The following is a 23,127-nucleotide window of genomic DNA, read 5'->3' as shown; positions in this document are numbered from 1 at the left end:
GATTTTACAACGCTTTGTTGTTGCAAGCTTCTTCGGCATCTTAAACAAATACCAACTGAGCTAAGGTTGTTGGCTTGGCCTGGTGAAAGATGGTAACGTATCGTTTGCAACGATTCCCCAACGTGTGCGCCCACTGTTTGCGGCCAAATCTTAATTCTGGAGAGCAATTCACCTCCATTCGTACGCACGTGACCAAACTTGGCGGTACGGTCGAAAAACGTTTCGGTGAAGTGATCGGTCTGTGCGAGGACCAATCAAAGGTAAGCGCTAAGTTGTGTAGTTCCGTTTCGTAGTTCTCATCCGTTTCATTCCTTGTATCTAGCAGAATATTGCACCGGATCAGCTCAAAGGCTTGCTACCGTCCAGTGTCTGCGCTGAGTGTGTTGAAGCACTCTTCATCTTTCATCAATACCAACGAAAGTTACGATGCGTGAAAAGCTTCTGTGTTGGGCTGGCCGAATTGAAACATTCCAACTCTAGGCGACTTGTTGAGCTCTTCGCGAACGATGGCGAATACCTGCTGCAGGTGCTCCAATCGTTAAACGTTTGTGGGAAACAAATTAAAAATGCTACGCTGGCTGCCCTTCTCGATGAGCTACCTTCCTTCGAGTTGTCCGCTATGAAGGATGACTGCGATTCGAATATCGAAGGCAATGCGCCCAATGTAAGGGATCAATCATCGTCGCCCATTTCCCATAGGTTTGCCATAGCGGAACCTGAGCCGCTCTCGGACGCTCTCAATGAACGATTCGATACGGAAGCACTGGTTGTAAGCTATATTACGCCAGAAACAACAACCAGTTGCAGTGTTCGAAACCAAATCCCTCTCGTCCCGCTTGGAAAAAGAAAACATGATAGTCCGCAAATGGGTAAAGAATCGCTGGCGAAGAAAGTACCACGGGAAGTTGACTACATGAAGAAAAAATGTATTCCAAAGCGTAAACCAATGGAAGAAGTAGTGAAGCATGAGCCTGAGGCCGAAATGCTCAAATGCCCTTTCGAGAGGTGCGAGCATAGTTTTCCAAATGAGGGTACCCGTCGGCGGCACATCCAGAAACAGCACCAACAGTACGAGTGCCAAGTATGCGGCAACGAGCAACCATCGTTCGCACAACATAAGCGGCACATGGAACGCCACCAGCAGTGCAACCCACTTCAGTGTGTCTATTGCTGGACGGCGTTCGAAGACCGGGACGCATTGGCTGATCATCTGAAGAAGGAGCACGTTCACAACCCGGACATCGAGTGGCAGTGCGATGATTGTGGAATGGTGTTCCCTGGGTACGACTGTCGGTTTTGTTGAATCTTGTCATGAGATCAGCTAATAATCACATTCCTTCTCGCTACAGGAGCAAACATGTCTCGCGCCACCGCCGATTACATCTGTCGGATCGAATGTTCGCTTGTCCGGAATGTCCAATGACGTTCAAAACATTGTACCATATGCGGCGACATCACGAGATCATCCATCAGGATCTTCGCTACCAGTGTACGTTCTGCGATAAAGATTACAGCCGCCGAGATATATTGCGAGCCCATCTGGAAGTGGCGCACAATGTACGTTGCACCCACCCCCTGTAGACGTCATCGTTAACCATATTGATTGCTTCCTTTCAGTTTCAAAGCTACTTCTACTGTTCCATCTGCCTGGCGACATTCGAAACGGACCAAGATCTGCAACGGCACCAAGAACGACACAGAAAACCACGAACCTTGGAGTGTGGCACCTGTTTGCAAGAGTTTCTCAGCGAACAGGAGTTGGCACAGCACTTGTGCATCACGTACCGCGAAAGTTATGTGTGCTGTGGGAAGGACTTTCGCCAGCACAGACTTTACAACCACCACATGCTGATTCGCCACGGGATGAAAGTGAATGTACGAGTACAACCTCCCGAAGGTGCACTGCTCAGTCAGTATCGCGCCATGAACAAGGTAATTTCGCGGACGCGTAACGCGGCTTACTAGCCATACTTGAAGCATCCCTTTCCTTCATTTGTAGCCAAACCTGCTCCAATGTGAAAATTGTAACGAAAGGTTCGAGAAGAAGGTGGCTCTTCGGCACCATGTACAGGTGTGCAGACAGCAGGCAAACGCAGGGAATCCATTTGACATGCTGTGTATAGAGCTGCTTGGCGGAGATGAGCAATCTGAAGGAAGCATGGAACCAACGGTAAACGATACCGACTGCAACGAGCGGCTAGAGGACGACAATTTAAACTGAGGACATGACATGAGGGAAGAAGCTTCTCCACCAGTTTGGCCATTACTATTAAGCTCAATGTTCGATGTTTATGACCCATGTTTTACTGAGTATTGCTCGGTAAAGATAATTGGCGTGTATTATCTGGATGCAGATAATAAAAACTATTCAAGAAATCAGTTGTCCAAACAACAGTGTTTATTGTTTTGTACTGTAATTGGGCTACTATGCGCGGTCCTCAGGAGGGCCTTTAACCTTTAAATACAAGCGAATAATTGAACGATCGTATGACTACTTGCAAAAGCTCACAAGCTGATACCCATTAGTGAACGCAAATTGTTAATCGGGAATTCGTTGGGTGAAGATGAGTAAATTACCTCGTTACCACCGAACTTGGTAGTAGTTTCGCGGTCGGTCGGTCGAATTCCAATGACGAATACCCGCGTTACTCATCATTCTAGTGGTGAAGATCTTCTTACACAACACAAATATTCACGCAGTAGGCCAGTCTAAAGTGTGTGGGGTCAATTTACTCTTTACCAACACACGGAAACCAACGGAGCACTATGATATCACGGGACGTTTGATTTTCACCGCTCGCTTAGATTGAGGGATTACTATTTCACCCGACACTGAGGAGCATCGATGATCGGATTCTAAATTGTACGTCACAAGCAATAATCGGAAACGGCACAAGTAAAGCAATGGAACCCAGTTGATACAGATACAAACCATTGGGATGTCGTAGGATTGTGAAGAGGGCATAGTTAATGGAAAGGCCCAACCGTATTCCCTGCCTCATTCTCCTCTAGCGCAGCATACTCGGGCCGTTTTTTGGGGGTATGAAGTGTTTGTTTTAATTTATTGATTTCGATCTTTAATTACAATTTTCAGAGAGAAAAATGTTATAAACTAAGCATCCGCAAGGAAAAGAACGTAAAAGGTGAGGCGAGCGAGGAGGAAATAACAGTGCACGCGAATGATATTAGAGCCGGAAACGCTGAACAGAAGAAATAATGAACTGTTAAAGGCGTGTAAATAATGAACTGTTAAAGACGTGTAAATGTCCACGGGATGGTAATTCTGCTAGCTCTCGACGGTACAGTCGGAAGCCGGAAGTCGGAAGTCGGTACAGCCTCGGAAGAAATAAAACTAGTGATTCCCTGCCATCGGAAAGGCAAAAGGTGCAACGATAATGGCTCAAAAAATAGATATCAGGAAAGAAATAAAGCCACGCAAACACTACCATAGCCGTCCGAGAACGTAGGAAGCTACGTTAAGAGGCGCTCATGAAAACGGATGTAGAAAACAGAACCAAACCGACCAGAGACGGTGCCAACTGGCCGCTGTGGTGGTTTTGCTAGAGGCTAAGGAACGGTAACGGAAACGGTTGTCCTGGCAAATGAAACAACTTCACTAGCGCACGTTAGTGTGGCCCTGCGGTTGAAGAGTCTACTAAACCATCCACTATTTCTACAAATAACGCTGCTCCATATTTCGTTCAATTTTCTCCCATTTTTATGTTTTTTTGTTCTTTACGCTGTTGGATGTGAAACGGGAAACGTGACGGGGATTAGGGGTGTTGAAAAGAAGGTTAAAAAGAGGAAAAGGAACAGGGAAGTGTTGTTATTATTATTTTGTTTTTCTTCTGTTCTCTCGCGCTCTTTTGCGCGCTCTCCTCGCGGTTTAATAGGCTGATGTTTTCGCTCCTGAATTTGAGACCCTATTCTAATCTATGTAATTCATGCATGGTCATACGTACTATACTCATTCACGTCCCATGTTACCACCAAACACTGCGGCCACTCGTCTCGTTTGCCACCCAAAACGAACAAAAACAACAAACAGCAGAGGCACCAATCGAAGCGCTACTTACTCCCCTGGCTGCTGCTGCTGCCAGCAGTGCTACTGCCGATCATCGGTCCTCCCATATGAATTCCTTTTACCGCGCGTAACGAACGCTCGTCCAGCCTACTCCGTGCGCTGCTCCTCCCATGACGAACCCGAGCACAGTGGCCACCGTTCGACCCACTGGATGGGGGGTGGTGCTGGCGAAGAGGCGCGTAACGGTCGGCACAAGACCCCGGAATAGAAGGTAGGACCGAGGGCGGGCAAGCGGGTTCGGGCAGGAACGGCGGAATAGCTCGAACTGTGCACGAGCGTTCGCACGGGAGACGGAGGCTGGCGATGGGTGCTGCAGGCGGCGAAGGTGGTGGCCGCCCCCTTAGTTGTTGCCCTTGGTGGACGAGGTCGCCGGGGGCGGCATCTGGCCGTTGACGATGATGGCGAAGTAGGGATGCTCCATCGCTTCCCGCGCGGTCAGCCGCTCGAAATGATCGTAGCGCAGAAGCTTGTCAAGGAAGTCCAGCCCCTCCGGCGACACCAGGTGCTGGTTTTCCGAGTGAACAAAGCGCTCCCATCGTTTGCGCGAGTGGCGCGACAGAATGTCGTTGAAGCGCGGGTCCAGCTCAATGTTGTATTTGTCGAGATAGGCGAACAGGTCCTCGGTGCCGAGCACCTTCGCGATGCGCACCAGCTGGTCGTAGTTGTCGTGACCGTGGAAGAACGGCTCCTTGCGGAAGATCATCGACGCGAGCATGCAGCCGAGGGACCACATATCCAGCGAGTAGTCGTACATCTGGTAGTCCACCAGCAGTTCCGGGCCCTTGAAGTAGCGGCTCGCCACGCGCACGTTGTACTCCTGCCCCGGGTGGTAGAACTCGGCCAGCCCCCAGTCGATCAGGCGCAGCTTGCGGTTCTCGTGATCGATCATGACGTTGTGCGGCTTCACGTCGCGGTGCATGATGCCCATGCTGTGGCAGTAGTCGAGGGCCTTCAGCAGCTCGTACAGATAGTACCGAATGTCGTAGTCGGTAAGCGTTTGGTACAGCTGCTTGAAGTCGGTGTTGTTCACATGCTCGAAGATGAGGGCCGGGGTGCGCGAAACCGGATCCTTCACCACCGCCAGCAGCGTGATGATGTTGGTGCCGCCCCGGAGGTTCTCCAGGATCTTGATCTCGCGTTTGATCTTTTTCTTCTTGACCGGCTTCAGAATTTTCACCACACACTTCTCGCTGCTCGTCATTTTGATCGCCTCGAAAACTTCGCTATACTTGCCCCGGCCGAGTTTCCGCACGAGCTGGTAGTCATCCTGGTTCGCCCAGTCGACGATGTAGTTTTCATAGTCCCAATATTCACGTGGTTTGTGCGAATTCACATCCGCGTACACCCGCGAACTGCTTGGCAGCGTCATAATGCTACTGGGCGCCGAGGCGAAACGTTGGGCTGGTGGCGTTTTTACTTCGCTGCCGCACTTGCTCGCGTCCGGAATGCCGTTTCGTTTCGCTTTTCACTCGTGCCGTGCCCGCTGCGGCTGCCACTAATGCTGCTACTTTTGCTTTTACTGCTACTGCTGCTGTTGCTCTTTGCTTTTTTTCCTACGGCAACTTTTCTTCCCAACTCTAAAAGGGCTCCTAAACGACAGACGTCGCAAACGTAGATGACAGAGGCGTGACAATGGTTCGCGAACGTCTATACTGTATCGTTCGCTACTACGGCACTGCCGATAAATAGACCGCAAAAAAAATGTCAATTATTTTTGCCAATTTGTCGGTTATCCCTTTGTTCTACGATTTGTGAACCAATCAGAACCGATGGGTAAGTTTAAAGCTGTTCGTTCCCTTTTGTACGATGCCATTCGGAGGCGAGCTTGTTTAGCGCGCTGTAAGGATGTCAGCTTCTCATTTTCGAAAAAAATGACTCAGCTTTGTAGGAAGAATATGTTCTGTATCGTCCAATGAAACGTTTTCCAGAAAAACATAGTGAGAAGGGTCGGAAGGAAGAAATTCATTTAAAAGTAACCACTTTTCGCAGGACGATAGAGCTCTCAGCGAAAACTGACGATTTCGAACGGCTGCCAAATGATTTCCGAAAACTATTTCCCCGCCAGACTGGAAAAAGGAAAAAAGCAGAATCGTCGATCTTCGAAAGCCTTGGTCAGATGCCAATCTCGAACTGTCAACAACGAAAACAACAAAAATAGATGTGCACAGGGTGAACAACTTTGCTTGAGTGCGATTGTAAAATATTGAAAAAGAATACCATGATCTTCAATCTGGTCACATTTCCTAACGTGTGTCGGGCGTGCCTACAACCCATCCCTCCCGATAAGATGGTAGCACTCGATACGTACCGTGATGAGTTTCAGGAGAGCATTGGAGCGTTTCTGCAGCGGATTACGTTCGCCATTCCGCCGGAACTGGTTCGTTATCTCCCGGCCAGCGTTTGTATCGAGTGCCTGGAAGCGATGGAGTTTTTCTTAAAATATCACCGAAAGATGATGTACCTGAACGAATTCATGGTCGCACTCGTTGCGATTAAGCTCGGTGATAATACCCGCATGGTGGACCTATTCGAAAGCCACGCGAAACAACTAAACGTACTTTTTAGCGACCTGGGACTTTGTAATAAGGAAAACGCAACCGTTGATGACTTGCTTGCAGAGTTTGACCAGTATATGTTGGCTGCGGTACCGGCGGACGATGACTGCTATCAACCAGAAGGAGATTTAGAAGCTAAAAACCATATGCAAGCGGACAACATACTCCAGATAGAGATAGACGAAAAACGTTTCCACAGAACGACGTCGCAAACGGAGGATAGTGGTACTTTGGCGTTCGGGGTGGATGAAGAATATGATGACGGGGAGATGACGGGCAGTGAATCGCAGCGTTCCGACGAACAGGATCAAGTCGATAAGTTAAAGCGGAATCGCACAAAACGTACAAGAACTTCGCTTCAAGCCGATCGACTTCGGTGTGACAAGTGTTCTTACAAAACCAGGTTCACGGTAGCGTTCACACTGCACTGCGAGAAGCATAAAAGAAACGAGAGTAACCCAAGCGGCGGATACGAGTGTCCGTTTCCGTACTGTTTGCAGTGGTTCCGAACGAAGCTACAGTTCGCGCAACACAAGAAAAAGAACAATCACAAGCTGTTCATATGTGAATTTTGTGGCGTTCAGCTGACGCGACGCAATACCTACGATGTTCATCTGGAACGCCACTCCGGTGTGACTCAGTTTACGTGCAGATACTGTTCGTCCTCGTTTCACACCCACACGGAACGTTTTAACCACGAACGGTCCATTCACTTGAATCTGGATCGCGAGAAGTGCGATCAGTGCGCCGCCTCCTTTGGCAGCAAAAAGTTACTGCAGCAACATCTCCTTTCACACGGATCCGAGCGGAACTACCAGTGCGATCAATGTGAGCGCTCCTTTAAGACGGCCAATCATCGCTACAGACACGTGAAAATGGTGCACGAGGGGACACGGCTCAGCTGCGAGTACTGCGGGAAACAGTACTGTCGCAAGGATACGATGCGTTTGCACATCGAGAAAAAACATATGGTAAGGAGTAGGGTCTGGTATTCCCACGAGGCTGCTATTTCTATTCCGCTAATGCCCCGTTACATGCAGATACAGACATACTTCGTGTGCGACATTTGCGTGCGATCGTTTGAGACGGACGAGGCACTACAGCAACACCGGGAATATCACGCCAATCCGAAGCACCTCGAGTGTGGGGTATGCTTGGTTGCTTTTGTTTCCCCGAAGGAGTACGACAGCCACTTATGCATCACCTATCAGGACAATTATGAGTGCTGTGGGCGTACATTTCAGCATCACCGACATTACAACCAACACATGGAGAGAGCGCATGGCGTCAGGGTGAACGCAAGGGTGAGACCGAAACCAAACCTACTAACCGGTCAGGAGCGGGCCATTCGAATTGCGGTGAGTAGTTGAAACCAACACAATATATTTCCACCATCCGTGTAATGAAAGTTTACCTTCTTCTAGAGAAAAAAATCACTTCCTAGCTGCACGATGTGTGGCCACGTTGATCGAACGGAAGCCGAAAAGAAGCAACACATTTGCTACGTTGAAGAATATTGCCCTCTTTGGCCCATTGATGAACAACTTCTGGTATCTGGTATCATAAAATAGGAAATTTGTTAACTGTGTTATCAAAAGCAGCTTGTTGCTGACAACGTTTCGGATGCGCTAAGAAAGAAATGGTACGAGTGGCCCCATCAAACGATGATAAAAGTGCTGTATACTATATTATGCAAGTCTAATAATACTTTTCGCTAAACTTTACCAGCTTATATCTATAGATCTGCCAATGGTTTGTTTTGGTTAATTTCGTCATTACTTTTGGTTTGGTTTTTAAAGAAAAAGCCAGAATCTTCTTGCTCACTGACGTCCGACCGTAAGGGAAGGGGAGTCTCCGATCGTGTGTTACCGAACGGTTTTGCAGTACAGTTGTGCTAAGGCGGCACACAGGGCGCTGTGTTGCAGTAGTTAGAATCGAGAAAAGTGGGAGGATCATTCCTAAACACCCTCCTCACGCCTAAATAGAGACACTTAGTAAACACTTGTGTAAGATAGGATCGCTTTGCATCCTATATCCTGTTTTCATCGGCATCTAAATCTTTGAGTACCATTCCTTGTACCTTTGCACCCACGTTCGTTGCATTTCAAGCTTATCCCTTGCCGTACGTAGAGTGAGGTTGCCCCTTCAGACTAGTTTTTAGTAAACGTTTTGTGGATTTCTCGCGTGATGCTTTCGTTTTCCTTGTGTTTTGGTTTTCCATCACCTTACGATCGTGGAATAAATAGCAAATAAGATTTCTCTCTGAGAATTATAGTTTTTTCGTGCGGACATAATGTCCCCACTCCCCAATGGGGGTGATACTACGGCTTACAGCTCGAGTAGTAGCACCTCCTCGTGCTATACGGAATTCGAGAGCCGGCTTCCCGGTCCCACTGTCATCATACGATCGTCATACAGCGAAAGTGTTTTTGATGCACGGACTTTCCGCACCGACGGTGGCACATCGCCGGGTGTTTTAACGCGTTGACTTGGATTACGCAGCCGCTCGATGCTTCCCTTTGGTGCGAACACCTCGTGAAAAACTTCAAGTGAGCGTTGGCGCTTTAATGCACGCGAATCTTCGCTTGCCTCGGCAGCGGCGACGTTGGCTGCCAACAGTCGTGCTCCGTGCCGGTCCGCCATTGCGGTGTTGTGCATTGCATTCGCCGATTTACTCACGACAAGCCGCAGCTTCTGCTCCGTCAGAGTGTCACCCAGCGGAACACCAGTCTCTCCGTCACCCGCAACAAGCATCGTCGTCAACAGTGAATGATCGGAAAACTCGGCACCCGAGAGTAACTTAGCGTACTGTCCGTCAACGGTAACGGATGCGGCATCGTGCAGCAAAAGGTTGCTTTCGTACTGACCGCTGCCACCGAGATCGAGATTGTTTGGGCGTCGCTTTAAGCTTCCGCACTCGTCCTCCGCCGGCATAACCCGTGAGTCGAACTGCTGCTGTACGGAAATGGAACCTTCGCTCGCTTCGACTACTACCACCAAGTTGGAACGATCGTCATTACAATCGTCGCGCCCGTGCGTCTCGTACGCTAGCTGCTGATGTAGGGCGGGTTTGTGGAATGTTTTCTGCAGCATCACCTTCACGGTGTTTAACCCGAGATTGCGTTTCATCGGGTCAGATGTAACCTGCAAGTCTTTTTTATGTTTGTGCTGCTTTTGATCGTCGTCTTCATCCGAGTTTGGATTAGCGGCAGACCTACGGCTGCTGGTGCTGCTGGTGCTGATGGTGCTGCTGGTGCTGTTGCTACTATTGCCGTTGATGAGCTTACCGTACGAACCGGTCGTATCCTCCCGATAGCCACCAACCGCCACCAATGGCGGAAGGATTTGCTGATTCGGCGGCGTTAGGAAGGTGGTTGTTCCATCGGGACTATACCGTTGCAACTGTTGACCCATTCCCCCCGTTCCGACGGTGGTTTCTTGTAGATCCTGATGGTAAAGGACATTCTTCACCCCTGTGCCCGGAGGCGGAATGATGGCATCGTCGTCGTAGTGCTCTTTTACCAATACTTGTGCTTTCGGGTTAAGCTGGGCTACCTCTTGCAGACGTTCTTGGACGCACATCGCAGTAAGACGTGCCTCGGCATCGTGGTCCCAGCAATCTTCGCACGTGTCGCGGACAATTCGTGCAGCGATGCTGGTCTCGAAGTGTGGCGCAAACGATGGACGTGCTTTGTTGCGTGACACCAGCACCTGCATTTGCTCGAACGTGGGGTGTGCCCCAACGTATTCTTCGTACGGTGCCCGGTACTCTGGAATGGGCGTCCCGGGGAGATAGAAATCTTCGCAGCGTGCCGCCAATTCCCACAGAACCAGAGCCAGTGTGTACACGTCAATTTGTTTCAGCGCGGATTCACAGTCCCGCAGATTGACGGCACCTTCGAGCACTTCCGGCGCCATATAGCGTACCGTGCCGACCTCATTGATGCTCTTCGTTTCGGCCAAAGTTATTTCACCGCGGTACTCGTACCGCGCGCCGTACGTTTTCAGTGCGAACCCAAGATCGCCGATGCAACACGTGAGGTCCGCCTTGACGAGAATGTTGCGTGTGTTGAGATCACGATGGCAAATGCACGGCTTCGTCAAGTGGCCTTTTCTAATTTCCGTGTGCAGGTGAGCCAACCCATTAGCGATCGATTTGCCCATACGGCAGAATGTACCGAACGGCACCCGATTGTCAACTAGCCAGTCCTGAAGACAGCCAAGGGGTGCCAGCGAAAGAACCAACAGAAACTCGACGCGATCATCCATCGTGCGTCGCTCGTCGGAACCTTTTGGGGTCGAATCGTTTCGATAAAATAACAGATTCATTGTATAAAGGCGGAACCTTATTTCGCGATTGACTTACCAAAGTACGTGAGTAGCGAGGGAGATTCCATCAGGGGCACCGTGTAGATGTCACGCTCGTTGAGAAAGTATTGCCGGTGTTGGCCGGCAAAAATCTTAACCGCAACCGGCTGCTCATTTACGATCCCCTTCCAGACGGTGCCATATCTAGAGTCAAGTCAGAACATGTTAAATTTCATTCATTGTCCTCTCACAAGCACAGGTGCGCTCACTCACTTGCCCTGACCGATCATCGACACCAGCTTGAGATTGTCGACGTTGTAGAGATTCGCGCTGTAACCCGGGCCCGACGGGGCCATTTGCTCGAGCTCGGCAACACCCTTCTTCGGTCGCTGACGGCACCGGAAGATGCCCACGCTGCCCAGCAGGAAGATGGCGACGAGGGCAAAGCAAATGTACACTGTCGGTGCCATCCAAATCGAAGATTCCGGTGCGTACGGGCTGATGCCACCCGGGTCGACCTCCCGTAAGCCGCCCAGTGTTGTTGGTGGCGGCGCGTAGCTAAAGTTTCCATTACAGATGTCTCCGCTGCAGCAACAGAAGAACAGTTTGTTTTGGGTTTCCATTGTACTGATACATTCAGTGTCGCTGCACGATTCGTGGTTGTCCGACGATCCCCAACATCCTGGAGTAGACAGGAGTTTTTAGTAATAATCCAAACAGAATCAAGTGGCGCAAAATGAGCGAAACTCTTCGCAGCACTGTACCTTGAGCCACCACGCGAGTTACGTTCTTCGCCTCATCGAATGTCCACAGTGAGTAGCAATACGGCGCGTTGCGCGAGCAGGCCACCTCCGTCGACTGTGAAAGATATTGGAGAGCAAGTGACAGTGGCCAACATTACAATCGTGCCCAACCGCAGGCTATTGCCAAATTTAACTCACAACGTCCTTATCGAACACTGGTTCATCCGACGCTTCCGGCTGATCATCGTAGCTCTCGTCGTAATCGTCCGACAATTCCTGTCCATTTTGTTGCGTATTGGTTGTAGAAGTTGTTCCGTACTGATAGCAACGGTTCTTCAACGGTGTAGCTGAGGAGAAAATTTAAACAGTGTTTTCATTATTGGTAGTTTCATCGTTCTTATTCGAACACATCGGTAGATTGGATAGATAAATAGACAATCAACTGATTTAAAACGTTATTTAACAGATAACTGAAACTGCTTTTTCTGATCCGGCCTACCGAAATTATGGTTTCCAAGAATCATACCTTGTCCTGTTGCGAATAGTGAAACCGACATCAGCACTAGGCCCAGGCTGATAAGCTTCGCCATCGATGTTTCGTGCACTCGGCCACGGATGGCCCTTTTCACCATGGAACTTTTCATGCCGATTTTTGAACTCATTATGTTTTTCCCGTCGAATACTGACTTATCTGGCGACTAGTACGTTTTTGAGTATTAATGCTTTTGTGGAGTACTTTGCCTAACCGGTCGATTGAAGGGCGCTGGTTCGTGGCAGCTTAATCTGCCTGACGGCTCCCAGCGATGTAGCTATCCATTGTGCCTTCACGCGAATCGCCCAAAGGATCTGTAAAATTAGAAAGAAAAATCTTCAGCAAATGTGCACAGTCTGTTAACAAATCCGGTTTTAATCCGGTGTTTAAATCTAAAATAGGCCAGATTAATAACTAACAAAAAGACACGTTTCTGCGGAAACCGTTAGGCAAGATGCCAACAAAATTGGAGGAAGGCCAAGTAGCACAATGCGACTGTTTTCGGGAGGACAGCGAGTGAGCTTAAAATGGAGCAACCTAGTCTTATACGGCTAACGAAAAAATTTTACTAAACATATGTGTATTATTTCTGTTTCTCTGTGTTGTTGTGTTTTTACATATAGTCATAGAGTTCAAATTGAAAGCCTCGATTAAACATAGCACACGAAGCGCGCTTTTTCATTATGTTCGAAAAATGCAATCTTTCATTTGGAATTAACTACAAATCCAGTTGTTTTAGTATCCTGTCTAGTTCGGGCGCGTCTTATCACTTAAGTGCCACCGTCTGAGGATGATGTACGAAATTCTCCAACATGGACACTGACGGCGCCCACTATTGTTATCGGTCGTGGTAGACATTTTTTTACTGGTACACAGATATTATCTCACAAATAACATGGGCCACGGGCGGTCACGATCCTCACGTGAATCAAAGTAACATCCGAGATGAGCACGCGTTTTGCGGATTTGCTTCTTCTACAGTTTCTATGTTTACCATCCGTGTCTGTACAGCAAACGGTTCCGCTTTCCTAATGAAATGAAACAAATAAATTGCTAAATTGCCAAGAAATGAAGGAGACGGAGAGAGGCTGTCCCTTTCGTTTCCTCTCACGGAACAATATCAAAACATCGTCATCGCTTCGTTTGAATGTTTTCGGTGCGTACTTAAGCGCGCGCGTATGAAAGGCCAGGCCGTGCGGCGAGACTTTTGCATTCGCTGAATTTAGATTGTAGGTACGGCGCCCAAACAGGCGATATGCGCCTCTTCCCTAATCACACCGGTGTGGGCAAATTTTGGTTAAACTATTTCCACTCGATTGAGGCGCTGTTATCACTACAGTTTCGCTGCTTGAACACACTCGAGACGGGCCGAGAGCGGCGCCACCACCACGACACCCTTTGCGCCGCTCGCTCTGCATCATCCTTCGGTTCCTCAAGGATATTGATTTTTCCACCGTGTAAGAACGCAACCGGAGACAGGCGTTGTCCTGTGGGGCAGAACGAATATTGTTCTCTTACCAGGCGTGTGCGTATGTTGCACTCGTTGCACAACGCAATACGCGAGTATCGTGCTAGGGGAGCGATTTTCACTTCCGATTCCGGCCTGCGGTTTGCGTTTTGGGTGCTAGAAAATTTCTTTCTGGGTTACAATCGGCAACACTCCACTTCCGACCGACGGCAGCAGTGCAAAGCAATAGAAGGGGCGACGAATACCGAACTGGTCGGTTCTCGGTGCGTACCATCACGGGTTGACACTTGCGCGGTGGCGCCTTGTTGTTTTGGCGAGCGCTGCAGAGAGAAAAGAAGCCAGCGCGAAAGCAGGATGGCACTACTTAGGTTCGCGACGGCCGTGATCCCTCGGATAATATTTGTTTATTCCGGTGCAAAGGCTTCTTTACGAAGAAACATTTTATTGCAGCGCCTCATAAATATAAAATATTTCTCGTTGAAACAAAACCCATGCAAAACTGGTTCTCATTATACTGCGAACGGCGATTTGAAATTCGCCATCAGCAACCAGACCAGTGGCGCCGGTTCGTTTGGCAACACTGCCGCTCGTGTGTTTTTGTACGAAGCGATTCATTTGAATGAAAATCTTGAACGAGCTATAAGTACGTCAAGGCGCCTTCGTGTTGAAGTCAAGTGGAGAACATTTTATTATTTGTGCTTGTACGTGGGTTACCCGGATAAAACAGTGCTTCACTAGAACCATTATCTTACTTTTGACCTTTTCGCGTTTCAGTAGCAGCAGCATGTAGCTCGAGCCCGATGGTCGATTCGATACTGAAATTTCGCGGTATGTACTAAGAAGCATGCAGCCGAACCGCGCGGCCGGATTTCGTCTCAGCGAGTCTCCGTATACTCCGAACCTTTGGAGTGGTCCTTTCAGCTTGCCGCAAGCTACCTACCAAGATGTCCCACCCCTACCACAGACCCGAGTACCACCGTCTCTGGAGCCATCTCGAACGGCAGCCTATGTGCACCAGGGCTCTGCATTCGGTGCACCTTCAGGCACACCAATCACGTCACCAGCGATGCAGTTTGTCCCATTCGAAGAGCCGTTGGAGCAGATTTTACCTTTAAACATTCCTACATCAGCTTCTAGTTTTTCCGATCTAACGTGCATCTCAGCCGCTGATGGCCCACTTGCCAATGGGTTGGTGCAATCTACGTCGATGGTTTCCGTCGAACAGAGAAATCATGAAATGGCTCCGAGTACCGGAATGGCAGAGGAGGTGGTGGTAAAAAATGGTCAGGTTTACCACATACGTTTCATCGATGAACTAGCCGATGTGCCAACTTCCACTTCAACGGTGCCGCTTGCCAGTAGTTCGTTGCTGCCATCATCCTCCGACTGTTGGCAAGAGCCTTCAGTGAGCGACGATCAGTTTCCGCGAAACTGGGAGAACATTCCCAACGGTGAGCCGCCATCGTTGTCGCGCGATTGGATCAATTACGATGAGCTACCCTTGCTGACGGGTTCGAAACCGGCGCAGCCCGCAGCGTCAAGTGCAACCAGCTTGGGCAAGAAATCGGACTCTCCCGCTGCCGCTGTGCCATACGATTGCGAGCTGTGCCGTATTTTGCTTATCTCAGCAGAATCGGTCGAGCAACACAAAAGCGCCTGCAGCAAATCGCTACCGGTGCCTGAATCGCGTCGGCAATCGTTTAATCGAAGAGTAGCCCCTCAATCGGCCAGCGTCGATGTTTGTAGTGATTTTAGCAACTACTGTGTGGAGTGTGCCGAATTTTTTTCTTCGGCCGATCGATTGGACGAACATATGGAAGCAAAGCATCGATTGATTGGTGATTCGTGCCATGGGCCGGTGATGTGTGGTCACGAAACCTACGCCAACGTAGTAAGTCGTCGTTTGTATGATAGCGATGCAAGGGATAGGCAAAAGAAACTGTTGGAATTTTGTTGAGCGTGAACTATTGAGAATATTGTATATTTTTTTTTAATGTAATGTAAATACTCTGATGAACACGAAGAAGCTCATTTCTCATGCGGCATTGTACGGAGCAGTCATGAAGCAATCGATAGATGACCAATAAATAGGTTTTATTACGTTTTGTAATTGTTCTATCTGTTGGTTCTGGCGTTCGGTAATCAATTTATGTTTACGGAGCGAAGACCGAGTTAATCGATGTTACGTGAGTAAGCCATGCGAATTGCAACGTAAACATTCTCACGAAGAAACATAAACATTCTAAATCTGCTAACGCTGCACTTCCTTCAAAACGGAATGAAATGAATTTAATCTCGCTTTGAGTTAGCAAGTTTAATGTGCCATTCACGGGGAAAACGTATTCAAGGAATGGCGTAAAAAACGGCGCATTTCTTCTACAACATTTAATTATATGCGAGAATTCGGCGCGCAAAAGTCGTATCTTGTTCGCCCGAATTTTCAAAACCGCTTTCTTTGAAAGGTAGTCCGCTGGCAGCACTGCGGTGAAAAAGGGAGTTTGTTTTGCTGTCAGCTTCCTTGGAAAACTTCAGACTTTCTGGAACGGTGAAGATGTGCGGGCGTGCGGGCGAGCGCCTATTGATTTCAGTGCAAACAACGCACGGGCAAAACTGCGAATAGATAATAACAGTGATAGGGTTGGCGCTGCTACACTCCAACATAACAAACCATTAGTTTTGTATCAGTCTAACTGAAGATGGTTTATCGACGCATTCGTTTAGAGAACGGTTTTGTTATGTGCTTCATTGTGACAGTGTTTTCTCTTCACGAAACCCACGAAAAGCTGCACTAGTAGTCGGTAGTGTCGGTAGGGTCGGTCGGTAGTGTTCTCCTGGGTACTATGAAGAAAACATAAGTAAACAAAGCATTCCGGGCGTAGTAAAACTTAATCACGAGCGTGCGTCATAATTGACTGCTCTCTCAAACTTCGGCGCTGAAGCCCTAAACCACAGGCTCAATCGTTTAGGGGTATTTTTTCAAACATACCAGTCACTATTTTGACTTGTAAATGAGGTAAGTATTGCAAGTCTATTGGCTCTGTCACCCATTCCAAGTAAATCCATTTCCATTGTAATCAGCATCCTTCGTTATCCCGTTTCATTCAATGTTATTCTTTCCCGTTTCAATGCGAAGAAAAGCAGTCGAGAAAATTATGATTGCTGTGATCGCGAAGAAGCCTTTCATCGATTTCTTGCTAATCGGGTTTCTTTGCATCACTTACTGCCCTTATTTGCTTATTCGTTAGAACTGCTTCTTTCTTGGTGCACGCTCGAATCAAATGGTTTTTAGGTTTTAGAAATAATTCAACCTCCTCGTACGTTCGCTAATCGAAAGCTTTCGCCATGACCCGTTTCTTACAGTCAGTGCTTGGAGGACAGTCCTCTGTCGGACAATAGAATGGATATATCTGAGAACACCACCTCGCATGAATCACCACCGGTCGATGATGACTTCTCGCCAGACAACGAAGACGATGCGGACGTGCGCCCCTGTAATGATGGAGCCAGCGACGAAAGTGTACTGTTTATGAGCGAAACGGACATGGCGCCAAAGGCTGGCATAGCATTGCACAGTATCATCAATGAGATGGATTCTCGTATCAGTGCTACCACTACTACGACACCCGGATCGATGGACATTCGCCAACTGCCGACCAACAGTCTAGCCATTACGACGGCGGGGGACAGCGATGTCGGCAGCCGAGGGCCGTCTCCATCGCGCATCGTTACTTCCTCGTCCGGCCTGACCCCTGTTAGCAGCCACCCGTTAATGATGTCACCGACGGGCAGCGAGTCGGATGTATCGGACATCATCGGGCAGCATCAGCGGCGTTACGAAAATGAGGGCAATGGCGCGAATCGCAACTACTACCACTATCCGGATGTAGTGCCGGTGAGTGAGCAACCCTTGCGCCTATCGAGCCCCTACTCCGGCCGCAAACATGTGGAGAAAAGGAAGAGTACCATCGCGGATGAGGTTTCTTCCCCTGTGGTGACGCCTTCAAGACTGAAAGCATCGTCGGTGAAATCATCCGTTAAGGCTAGCAACAGTAAGCGAGCGCATGGCAACTCAATGGCGGCCACATCAACGCTGGATGTTATAAACAATGCGATGCATAGTAGCAGCGTACAGAAGGGCGAGAAGGAGCGGCTTTCAACGTCCAACCGCACGTCACCATCGACCCGTGCTGCCTCAGTGCGTAGGCACGAGGATGACATCGGTTCGGACTTTTTCAGCAGTGACTCGGAACAGGAGGATGCTTCACTATTTCACGCTGCCGTGACACCGACCTTTCAATCCGTCGCACTGTTACCGTCCCCGCCCGGTCAACCAATGGCACCCATATCTCCAACGGCTGGCCCGAAATCAATCTCTCCCCGGTTGCATCAACGGCGCAAGGTGCCGCTCCCGAGCGATCTGCTGGTGGACGATGCGAGCTCGATCGAGGACACGCTTTCGAACCAGAGCGTTGATGAGCTGCAGCAAAATCTCGTATCGCTCAGTCCCTCGTCGTCGATACTGGATGATAACGGGTTCAACGTAGATATTGATGAAGATTTCCTGGACCTTCCGGGCACACCTAAAGCCGTCCACCGTGGAGATGGTGCTGAAGGTTGTGCAGCCCCCGGTAGCAGCTCGCCCACCGCACTGCCCCAGTACACGGCTCGCGATGAGGCGCGTGACATACGGAACTGGCAGAAGATCACGCTGCCCGATGGGAAGACGCGCGAGATCGATATGAAGGTGATCGAACCGTACAAGTGCGTGCTGTCGCACGGCGGCTATCTGCAGGCTGGCGGTCACAATGCGATCGTGGTGTTCAGTGCTTGCCATCTTCCTGATCGGTCCCGGGCCGATTACCACTACGTGATGAACAACCTGTTTCTGTACGTCGTGAAAACGCTCGAACAGTTGGTGACGGAGGACTACGTGTTGATATACCTGCACGGCGGTTCCAGCCGTGGAAACGTTCCGCCCTTCCCGTGGTTGAAGAAGTACGATTAGCTATGCTTGTTATTTGCAAAGCCGCAATCGTTAACGGAATTCTTTTCTCTTGCAGGTGTTATCAGTTGCTCGATCGTCGGTTGAGGAAAAGCCTACGGAACTTGTACATGGTGCATCCTACTTTTTGGCTCAAGTCAGTGGTCTGGATGGCAAGACCGTTCATAAGGTAAGCGTAAGTTCTGATTTTCGAAGGTGCGTAGATAACACACGCTTGGTGCTCTTACAGTTCGAAGTTTTGGCGTAAGCTGGTGTATGTGACATCATTGGAGAGCCTTTACCATCTCGTTCCGGTGGAGAAGGCAGCAGTTCCGGACAAGGTGAAACTCTACGACTCTCGGTAAGGGAAATCGACCAGCTAGGGGTTGCTGCTTTTCGAAAAACGTTTATCCTTCCTATTGTTGACTAAACATTGACGTACATTCTTCCATTACAAGAAGTTGCTTTAAAATTTTGCCACTGTTCTAGTTTCTGCTGTTCCGCTTTTGCTTGAGTGTCCACATAAGGTGCAGATTGCTATTATCAATCAATAGGCCATTTCAACTGGTTTCATCATTGCGAGTATAATAATGGATTGTGCCACTTACTTTCTATACACTCCGGTGCATTTCGATTAGTTGGGATCCTGTTTTAATATTAATTGCACTCGTTTTAGTGAACAAATAGTGAAATAGACGAAAAATATCTGAAGAATATACATCATCATTAAAGTACTTTTGGCAACGTCTGTCTGGAACGAGTTAGATTGTAGTGGTAGTTGAAACAAATCGAATGATAATAATTGATTTCTTCGTAAGAATCCAATCCAAAGCAATGCGTAAACAATAAAATGCTATGATGAGGCGACCTCATGAAATTGTTATCTATAAATATTATAATCGCGGCATCCCAATTCGGTATAGTCTAACGGTTGATGCAAAATGATACGGTATTTTTCTTAGTTTTAGCGCAGTCGTGAAGGGATCGATGGCATTTTCTACAAGAAGGTTCAATAGTTGCGAGCTGTTGCAATGTTTCTGATGTAAAAGAAGCACATCAGTATATAGGCCGCTGTCTGATCGAATGATCGACAGTGGCAAAGATAACGAAAAACAGTATGACCAGTAATAGAGCACAGTGTCGAGTATACAAGTTCGCATTTTGTAAGATACATCGGTTGCAGTCCATAAACAAAATTCTCCGTTGATTAGTGCGGTGTTGAGAATATCGTCAGTAGGGGATAGACGATCAAATCGAATGAATGTAGTACAAACACACACATACATACTCTAAGAAAAACGGCTTGTATCAGAATACCGACTCCATTATGATGATCAGAAGGAGCATTAAGCTCTCGTATAACACGCGAATTTTTCCTAAGTAATGTGATTACAAACCCATCTGCTGGCAAAATGGACAAAAGACAGAGACTATACATTCTAAATATTCAGTGTATGCGTGAGTAGCAGAGGAAACATCTGGAATCTAATCTGTAATAGCGAATTCTATGTACGATCTCAACGGGAGCAAGACTATGTAACGAAACGAGAAAATATAACTCAGTCATGTTAGTGTCTAAAACTCGGTTGGTAGTCTTTGTTTATCGATATCTTCCAATAAAATTGACTTTCCGAAGTCGTAATTGATTATTTCGTAGCGAAACAACAATACATTTCATATCACCGGTTTTGTTTGAAGCGAAGGATGTTGCATAAACAAAGACGAAGATAACGACAAAACATTCAAATTCGAAATGGGTTGCACCAAACAACGTTGCGTGCAAGAATACATTCAAATGATTCACAAACGTGAAAGCGATGAAATATTTCAAATAATCTTATTTTAATCTTTTCTATTTTTTTAATTTGAATTTGACGTTCACGTTAATCTGTAGGAAGTTCAAACTACTCAATTCATTTTTTTAAATTTTAACTCAATTATAATTTTTTCTTCAATCATGTTTTGGTTGAGTCACTGAATGTTTAAATACATTTCAATCGAAATAACGTTCATCGAAATAACCAAAAGAAAAATGAGTTTCCCTCTTATAGTTGGTCGAACTGGGAATTAAATAACATAAAATGGAACAAAAAAAACCACCGAGAGTACTTGTCACTAGATCGTTAAACTCGGTGTTGGCGTTTAAAACAAACGCGGCTGCGTTGACGCGTTCTTCAGCTCGCGCTCGTTTTTTGGCCTCATGACGCATCCGTCGTCACTTTGCAGCTTCAACTTTATCATGCGCTCATACTCCCCGCGTGGACATTGATAAATCGGACACGTCTGATGCAGAAAATCACAGCACCGGGCAATTGCACCGATGCGCCGCGGGTCTTCGCAGGTCGTTCGCCGCAGGACGATTGCGAAGCGTCCCACAAATGACGTTGCGTTTCTCACGCGCCGAGTCGTCCTCCGATGATGATGGCGATGGTGGTGATTGCTTTCGGCTGATACATGATCGATGCGTTGCCGTAGAAGCCAGGGACAGGGTGATGCTCGGTCTAAGCGCAGCGCGCGAGCATTAGCGACGGGCAGGACAGCATAATGGGGGGGCTGGCAGGATTATCATGGCCGATAATTGTTGTTTACAGCCGTCACATTTCATCCGGGTGCAGCAATGACACAAGCACCAAATATCTGCGCCGGCAAAAGGTGAACACGGGGTTAACTGCAAATTGAATCGCAATCCGCGGGACGGCGGGTGCTGGCCAACTGTTGGCGGAACTGATGTTGACCATCGTCGTCCGGACTGTGGAAATGAGGGTGGAACCGCTGTGTTATCTGCCGCAGTCGTTAAACCCATCACTGTCAACGCGCGCACGAAGGTATCCTTGCTGTCGGGGATTTCTTATTGCGTTAAAATCATGTAAGCATGTAAAAATGCACTTCAATGGCGTATTCATTAAGGCAGCTAACGATGGTCGTTATTCGCCGGATCTTTTTGCAAAGATACAATCATTAAAAATAAAATATGGTTAACTTTATTCACTGAGTCAAAAATCAAATTAATTACAGTATGTTGCATTGAGGTGTGGTCGATGGATACGTTAAAACCGAGTATGGTAAGAAAATAATAAGGATACTATTTCAGAGGCATACATATTTGAACCGAAACTGAGGATGGTACGTTAATTGAGCATCACATTTTTGTTGTTGTAGAAAGCGAAACAAAAATTGGATTCATAATTATCTTTAAACGAAAGTTAAGCTGCGGAATTTCCTTCGGGAACCTTGTATTTAATAATAAGTATTTTTATGTCTCTGTTCCAACAGTTAGCCCATTTGGAAGCCGTTAAACTACTCAACGTCGTGCCCTTTTGTACAGACAGGAGAATGCGTACTCAGTGTCATTTCTAATTGTTTCTTGTCCGTTGCCAAAAATCGGATGCGAATCGAACAATACGACTTTGGCATTAAAAAAACACATTCCCTCGCAGAGAATCGTTCATTATGGTGAAAGTATTACCATTCTTTGAACATTTTGCACCGTTGCGAGAAGACGTAAGGCACGTTTCGAGGCCATGTCCTTTGCTGGTTGATTTCGATAATGCCAGAAGGGTGGGGAAGTACCAAGGAAGGAAGAGAGAGAAAAATGAGAAGCGTGTCCTGGCAGACACCCTTAGCCACCGCGGCCGATCCGGGCGAGGGTCCCAATTTACGCGAACGAAATTGAATCTACGAATCCACTCCACAAGACGGATAAAAGGGAGCGCGTTAGCGCAAGGGCAGGAATTAAGATCCGGCCTCGGTCCTTCCTGAGGAAAGCCCTCGACCGTACCGCACACGAAGGACGTCTTTAGCGATTTGGTGAAATTGTTCACTTTTTTTCTACGCCATCGCCTGGGCAAACATGGTGCCCGTTCGTGTAGAATAACCCCTTCGTCAGATTGTGTCCATTAATCAAGACCAAGACGGTGACCAACGGAACGGTACCACCGCGTTTCGGCCCAAAGACTGACCATCGAGGGGGTTGGGAGGAACTTAAAGCAAAAAATGAATCTTTCGTAATGGAACACGACACGTTCAGCGCAGCGGAGGCCATCCTTTAATTGTCCACTTCGTTTGACGCTGGACAATGGAACCGTGGAAAAGGATTGAATGGGTGCGTAAGGTTCAGCGAAGACGATTTCCCTCCGATTCTTCCTTTTCGTCGTCCTCTTGTGCCTGTGCCACGCTAAGCCACGCTACGCAATCGTCCTGGACATGATAGTGGACAGTGCGGACAATGTAAGCGGAGAGCTGAAAAAGGATGAGCCCCTCCGGCGTACGGCCGATTGACGTAGCAAGGGTTGAAGATCCGGCCGGACACGGTGTGGCTTCGTGTTGCCGTTGGAACATTTTTTATTAAGTTTTCGGTATGTTTATGCATAAATGATGCTTCTGGGTTCGAGGTAGCCCCTTCACACGATCGGTCAGCGCGGAAGGGCCCCGGGCAGCTGGCCAGCGTGCTGACCAA

The 23,127-nt window shown here is 48.0% G+C and overlaps 6 protein-coding genes across 8 annotated transcripts; 4 read left to right on the top strand and 2 right to left on the bottom strand.

Moving 5' to 3' along the window:
- Positions 1-630: 630 nt before the first annotated feature.
- On the top strand, positions 631-2,332 carry LOC131216469 (PR domain zinc finger protein 5-like). The gene is made up of 4 exons (XM_058210966.1): positions 631-1,281; positions 1,350-1,557; positions 1,618-1,932; positions 2,000-2,332. The coding sequence occupies exons 1-4, from the start codon at positions 866-868 to the stop codon at positions 2,219-2,221; spliced, it is 1,161 nt and encodes a 386-aa protein (XP_058066949.1). The 5' UTR covers positions 631-865; the 3' UTR covers positions 2,222-2,332.
- A 93-nt stretch (positions 2,333-2,425) lies between these two features.
- Positions 2,426-5,646, bottom strand: LOC131206322 (casein kinase II subunit alpha). Its single transcript, XM_058198840.1, has one exon. The coding sequence runs from the start codon at positions 5,451-5,453 to the stop codon at positions 4,425-4,427; it is 1,029 nt and encodes a 342-aa protein (XP_058054823.1). The 5' UTR covers positions 5,454-5,646; the 3' UTR covers positions 2,426-4,424.
- A 587-nt stretch (positions 5,647-6,233) lies between these two features.
- On the top strand, positions 6,234-8,348 carry LOC131206344 (zinc finger protein 62 homolog). Of its 2 annotated transcripts, XM_058198868.1 has the most exons (4): positions 6,234-6,461; positions 6,703-7,610; positions 7,680-7,997; positions 8,064-8,348. In XM_058198868.1, exons 2-4 carry the CDS (start codon positions 6,717-6,719, stop codon positions 8,208-8,210), a joined length of 1,359 nt encoding a protein of 452 aa, XP_058054851.1. In that variant the 5' UTR covers positions 6,234-6,461; positions 6,703-6,716; the 3' UTR covers positions 8,211-8,348. The 2 variants fall into 2 exon arrangements, with proteins under 2 accessions (XP_058054851.1, XP_058054850.1); XM_058198867.1 differs by having other exon boundaries at positions 6,234-7,610.
- LOC131206343 (uncharacterized) lies at positions 8,321-13,945 on the bottom strand. The gene is made up of 7 exons (XM_058198866.1): positions 13,741-13,945; positions 12,217-12,536; positions 11,889-12,037; positions 11,712-11,805; positions 11,221-11,629; positions 11,006-11,151; positions 8,321-10,928 (listed from the first exon to the last, which is right to left on the bottom strand). Exons 2-7 carry the CDS (start codon positions 12,350-12,352, stop codon positions 8,998-9,000), a joined length of 2,865 nt encoding a protein of 954 aa, XP_058054849.1. The 5' UTR covers positions 12,353-12,536; positions 13,741-13,945; the 3' UTR covers positions 8,321-8,997.
- A 371-nt stretch (positions 13,946-14,316) lies between these two features.
- Positions 14,317-15,788, top strand: LOC131216466 (uncharacterized). 2 transcript variants are annotated; one of them, XM_058210964.1, is made up of 2 exons: positions 14,317-14,391; positions 14,468-15,788. In XM_058210964.1, the coding sequence occupies exon 2, from the start codon at positions 14,535-14,537 to the stop codon at positions 15,645-15,647; it is 1,113 nt and encodes a 370-aa protein (XP_058066947.1). In that variant the 5' UTR covers positions 14,317-14,391; positions 14,468-14,534; the 3' UTR covers positions 15,648-15,788. The 2 variants fall into 2 exon arrangements, with proteins under 2 accessions (XP_058066947.1, XP_058066946.1); XM_058210963.1 differs by having other exon boundaries at positions 14,465-15,788.
- Positions 15,789-16,380: 592 nt separating this feature from the next.
- LOC131213198 (uncharacterized) lies at positions 16,381-20,156 on the top strand. The gene is made up of 4 exons (XM_058207196.1): positions 16,381-16,703; positions 17,051-18,685; positions 18,751-18,861; positions 18,922-20,156. The coding sequence occupies exons 1-4, from the start codon at positions 16,699-16,701 to the stop codon at positions 19,034-19,036; spliced, it is 1,866 nt and encodes a 621-aa protein (XP_058063179.1). The 5' UTR covers positions 16,381-16,698; the 3' UTR covers positions 19,037-20,156.
- The last annotated feature ends 2,971 nt before the right edge of the window (positions 20,157-23,127 follow it).

The sequence above is a fragment of the Anopheles bellator genome, chromosome 1, assembly GCF_943735745.2.
Source record: "Anopheles bellator chromosome 1, idAnoBellAS_SP24_06.2, whole genome shotgun sequence".
Classification (NCBI taxonomy): Eukaryota; Metazoa; Arthropoda; class Insecta; order Diptera; family Culicidae; genus Anopheles; species Anopheles bellator.
Note: the sequence above shows the minus strand (reverse complement) of the source record. Positions and strands in the feature narration are given on the sequence as shown.